This window comes from Mizuhopecten yessoensis, unplaced genomic scaffold (genome assembly GCF_002113885.1).
Source record: "Mizuhopecten yessoensis strain PY_sf001 unplaced genomic scaffold, ASM211388v2 scaffold10371, whole genome shotgun sequence".
In the NCBI taxonomy this organism is placed as follows: Eukaryota; Metazoa; Mollusca; class Bivalvia; order Pectinida; family Pectinidae; genus Mizuhopecten; species Mizuhopecten yessoensis.
This window is the reverse complement of record NW_018408513.1, coordinates 56,711-62,562: the sequence shown is the minus strand read 5'-3', so window position 1 is coordinate 62,562 and position 5,852 is coordinate 56,711. Positions and strand designations below refer to the sequence as shown.

At 37.2% G+C, this 5,852-nt stretch overlaps 1 protein-coding gene across 3 annotated transcripts in view; it reads right to left on the bottom strand.

Annotated features, from left to right (window-relative positions):
* LOC110460370 overlaps positions 1-5,852 on the bottom strand; it is a 64,420-nt gene that overhangs the window by 16,344 nt on the left and 42,224 nt on the right. For all 3 annotated transcript variants that reach the window (XM_021513241.1, XM_021513243.1, XM_021513242.1), the window contains 4 exons: positions 4,841-4,960; positions 2,710-2,895; positions 1,629-1,787; positions 861-1,061 (listed from right to left, as the gene is read on the bottom strand). In XM_021513241.1, the coding sequence (XP_021368916.1) occupies positions 861-1,061; positions 1,629-1,787; positions 2,710-2,895; positions 4,841-4,960 (666 nt within the window). The remainder of the gene's footprint in view (positions 1-860; positions 1,062-1,628; positions 1,788-2,709; positions 2,896-4,840; positions 4,961-5,852) is intronic.

Genomic DNA, 5,852 nt, shown 5'->3' with positions numbered 1-5,852 from the left:
TGAGAAATAGCGATAACAAACTTTCACTATCAAAATCCAAGATGGCTGCCTGGCGGCCAGTTTGTTTATCCGATCAGTCTCAAAAGTTGCCCTGCACAGCTAAGGACCAAAGGGAACCTGCATATAAAATTTGAGAAAGATCCCTCTGGTACTTCTTGAGAAATACCGATAACAAGAATTGTTTAAGGACGGACGACGGACGCAGGGTGATTTGAATAGCCCACCATCAGATGATGGTGGGCTAAAAATGAGACGAGGGAGATTTTTTTGTTGTTGTGTCTTATCGAACGTAATTTCCAAACAACTGTGTAGGGTGTAAAACGTTCGTTGTGGGCATTACCTTGTCAAATGTGTCCATTTTTTGTCACCAAACACACACACATACTTTAGCCGAACAGCGTTTATCTGGGAACGACCACATTCCCAGATCGGTGCTACCGGTTTTTATATTTGTGCAGAGATCCGTCATGGAGCAAGCCTCCAAAAATCCGCCCACGATGTTCCAGGGAAGAATCACAGACCCCCCATTCCTTATTTGTACCGAAATGAGCGCCATTAGAAAACGAGGTTAATTAGTCATAATTGTTTCAACGCTTGCCTGTATATCAATTTATATCTTTATTCGTTATATCGTTTTCGGGACTTGGGTGACTAAGGAGTAAATACGACATGCAGACCAATTTTCCAGATTTTTTTTAAGACGGCGGCTGGTGGATTCACATTTTTTTTATTACTTTCACGATAAAATCGGCAAAGCGGTGCCCTAAAATGAAATGCGTGCGGGCCTGAGAACCAAGTAATTCATTTTTTTTGGCCTTATACAGTAGCAAGGCTTACTTTCTCCTATTTGATATGTTTACCTTAGCTCCCCACTTGGAAGCAGTATCATTGGCAGAAGACATTGCAGAAGCGGTACCGTCGGCCATCTTGGTCTCTATACTGTTGAAGAAGGTCTGTTCTATTTCGTGACTGAGGCGTGCTAAAACTGGCTCGAACTTCTCCTGCAACTCCTTAGAGTTTTCTTCAACAGCTGACTTAGCATCTCTCCGAGTTCCTTTACACTGAAACACCAACATGTCCAAATACAGATTATAGTAATTTAACCAGTGGGTTTTGCCTAAACAATCGCTTCAGTGCCTCGGACTAAGACCATTAACCAAAATAAGTACCTTGATAGTTTTTTTAAATGACATGGCCATCTTGGATTACAGATTAAAACTTCATAACATTATAACTTGTCAAAATTATAACTTTGAAATCAGTTGTATATACTTTTGTTGAAGTGAACAAGAAAGCTTTGACCATCTCCATAGATCAATAAATCATGGGAACTCAAAATTTCCTGAGTATAAGCATTTCATATAATTTGGCAGTATTATTCCTAATTCTGTTTTTCTTTTTTTTTCAATATGCAAATTAACACCAAAGCTTCAAATGGATCAGGATGTTCATTTTAACAAAACAATATGTTCTTCCAACAATAATTAAGCTACAAGGATGAAATGAAATAAAACAAGTGAAAAGTTTATTCACGGTGGGTAAAAACAGCTCAGGTGATCTAATAAAAGTGCTGTGTTCTGTTTATATGGATGGACTAGCCTTAAGTGTCACATCAGCTGTGTACATACCGTGGTGCCATCAGCCATGATGTAACTCTGTATATCAAACACAAACTGTCCAAGGGTACGGATCAACCTGTCTACATGCTGTTGTCTTCTTACGGATGTCAGCTCGTGGATGTAGCGGCGCAACACTGGAATCTGTGTTTCTTCTGTAGAACTAAATACCTACAGAGAGTAAAAAAAGATCTCTAGATAATATCAGGAGTAGAAGGAAACCATAAACTCATTCACCCCTAAAGACAAATATGAACTCTTCCAATTCAAAGGTTTGAATAGTCCATAATGAAATTTCAGGGGTGACCAATTTAACATAAAATAGATATAATGTGAAAATACCTAACTACATCATGAAAGAACGACAAATGATTATGACTAATACTGGCAGGGGTATTATTTAAATAATAACACTGGCTGATACTGGCCAGTGATCTCCAAAATCACTATATGCATATAAATTAAAATTAATTCATTTAAACACTGAACTGCATTTAAGTAACAATTACAGGTAATATGTTAAGAAACAGCACTACCTGGACAATGACCTTTGAAAACAACTACTAGAGTTCAGCATGTGGCTAACAACACATCAAGAGACTGATGTATACATGGACAGAGAACATGGCTAACAACACATAAAGAGACTGATGTATACATGGACAGAGAGCATGGCTAACAACACATAAAGAGACTGACGTATACATGGACAGAGAGCATGGCTAACAACACATAAAGAGACGGATGTACACATGGACAGAGAGCATGGCTAACAACACATAAAGATACTGATGTATACATGGACAGAGAGCATGGCTAACAACACATAAAGAGACGGATATACACATGGACAGAGAGCATGGCTAACAACACATAAAGCGACTGATGTACACATGGACAGAGAGCATGGCTAACAACACATAAAGATACTGATGTATACATGGACAGAGAACAGACAGATACTAAGTTACAGCAGGTCTGTATTAAAGGTTGGCCTAACAAGGTACATGCATCAATTAATGACACCTGTTACCTTACATATAAGTGTACATTTAATTGAAATTAAGTTCAAACTAAAATCCTGAGGAATTACATTAGGTGGTCCGTCGTTAGTGAGGAGGTTTTTCATCTTTTGGTACTCCATGGAGCTGACACAGAACACCTTAAGGTTTTCTGCAGTTTGACCTATCTCCTCGTCATCATCGTCACTGTTGTAATCCTGATCTTCATCTTCCATTTCATCATCCTCATTGGTCAACCCAGCCTTTCTTTTCATCTCCTAGAAAAGGAAACAACAAAATTATCTATCTCAATAAATGTAGTCAAACTTGTTTCTATCAAGCTAGCCATCAATGAAAACTAGTTCAAAATGAGAAACAAGACTACATACGGTACCTCATTTTCTTTATAAAATAGACAAAAAATTATCAGTTGGTTTTGGTTCTTCAAAATTCTCAATGTTGTATTCAATGTTGTATAAAAATTTCTTAATAAAGCATCAATGGTTGACTTCACACACAAATTCCACACATTATGATAAGGTTTCTTTAACCAATGTTGGGAAACTGTCTTTCCACCAATGTTTATAACAGGATATTAGTGGATGCAGGTATTGCTGCCTCTACATCCACATCCATATACAGTCAAATCTGCTCAAGCAATCTGCTTTATGCGACCACTATTCATTCCTCCCGATCGTTTTACTATGTAATTCAACTGTATTAGTTAAGCGACCATTTGTCTTACGCGACCAGCCACCACCCATAACTGACCCCAAGTATGATGTTAAACGACCATTTTTGACGAAAATATACCAAACAGTCATTGAAATAGCTGTGCAACTCCCAATTTGCAAACGTCACTACATTTGACGAAGGGCTACTTAACATCATTTCACAAAGTTCAGTGAACAAATTTGACAAAACAAATTTCGAAGCTTATAATAAATTCATTGATGTGCAGAAACAAATAAAAAGCCATTTTTCTAACTACCGATATTGTTGATTTAGCAGTAAATATATGGACTGATATTTATCACAGTTGACTAAAACCATTTTGATTGCGTGTGTCCTGCTAGGCAACGTAACCTTTAACCCTACGGTATCCTCCATCTGATTGGATGAAGTACATTGGCAGGTTTTCATTCTTGAAATCAAGTCTGTTTTGAGATGTTCACGACAGCACTCTCTCGTGGAATTAACATTAAATATTAGTGCAACTGCGCACTAAACATGTTTATGTCAGCACACATATCGTTTCTATTTCCTCATCAATATTAAATACCTTTAATTACATCCCTGAACTTCTCAACGCCAAGTACTAACAACAATAACACGGTCCGTTTTTTGGCAACATGATGTCAGGTTTATTTAGGTCATTATTTTAACTGGACTCTCCTTGCAGTTTCTATCGTAAAATACTTTTCAGTTTCCATTGTAAAATAAAAGAATAATCCATGTGGAACCATCTGTTGGATCACCACAGGAATCGCCATCATTTCAACGACAATATCTTGTGTAATAGATAGCTTAAATCATGGTTACAATCGAAATCACAGTCGTGTAAGCTGAAAACTTCAGCAAGTCTCCGGTGATCGTTTGTTCCGAGTGAAATGGCAATTCTTCTCAAACCCTTTTAATTGTTTGTTTACTGTCATAGTTAGTTATCACTTGACTATTGTTTAGTTATTCACCTGATCTATTGAACAATGTTGTTTTAAAATACCAGTATTTACAAGTGTAAATGTGCGCTTTGGGTGGTGGTTGTCTGGTAAGGAGTCGTTCGGTTATTGTCCTTTGTGTAATACTGTATCAAATATTGAACTTTATTAAACAACCACTTCTATTTAGCGACCGTTTTTTAATTTCCCTTGGGTGGTCGCTTTATACAGATTCCACTGTATATGTGAAATACTGGTAAACACAACATTTAGTCCATTTATAAGAAGCTGAGTGCTCACATTTCAACACAAGTTCATACCAGAACTCATTAACAAGATTTTTCTCAAAATCAAATACTGTACAAGATGAAATAATACCTTCATGGAGGCTATACAGGACGTCAATTGTTCTTTAAGTAATATTACTGTTAAGTTCTTTTTTCTAAGATTTAAATGGCAATGTTGTTTTAGTATATTTCTACTAGGTTCACGAGTATTTCTGAGTGCAGCGAGATCAAACCTTCCCTCCACCTTATATAGACCTTGCCCTGGTGTTAGAACTTACCCGGAGTCCAGCCTTGAAATCGCGTTTGATCTGGGATTTGGAGTAATCATTTCTGGCCTTGGCACAAAACGCTGATATCTCCTTTCTTTTCAACTCAATTTTCTTGTCATTTTCCAGAGACTGAAGAAAATATGTAATTTTAGACACATGATTACTACATAACATTAAAATGATACTTCCTACTTATTTCAATACCCCTTTTTCATTCTCAAAAAATAACTATTACATTCTCAAAAAATAACTATTAAATATTTAATAGTGACTCATAGAGTCTAGTTTCCTGAATGAAGTCATAAAACTGTGTTCAGCCTTGTACGTGTTGAACACCGATATCCACCTTACAAATTTGGTTAAAACTGGAATAAGGATGCAAAGCTCCATCAATCAATCAGGATATTACAGTGTTGAGCTGAATCACACAAGTGTTCAGATATGAGCCAAATTTAAGTGTTAAGCTTTGTCACATACATGTGTTCCGCGATGGGCCACATACAAGTGTTCAGGGTAACATAAGTGTGACATTTTTGTGTCGCACCTAACACTGAGAAACACTTAAGGACGAAAAAATCAATTCTACGACTTAATCTACCTTATTATACCAGTAAACTTCAATTAGCATTGAATTTTACAAAACACAATCTAAATCATAAATTCATGACCCAACTTAATGACGTACCAGCTAAATAATCTATGCATGGCTAACTTAATGATGTACAAGCTAAATCATATTTGCATGGCCCAAATTACGGAAACACTCTCCAAATTAGCGGAGTTTTCAGGAACAACAACCAATTTTCAGGGACAACAACCAATTTTCAGGAACATACCAATTCAATAAGATTGTGCCTTTGTTCCCGAAAACTGGTTCTTGGCCCCCGAAAATTAAGTTGTTGTCCCGCTCACTCGCACAGCGGTATTCCCTTTGATGTAGCCGCGCTCCGGCGAAGCCCGTACAGGTGAGGCAGTCTATAGTCCCTGCCTTGCTGGCCGTGTTGTCGGTATAGCTATGCAA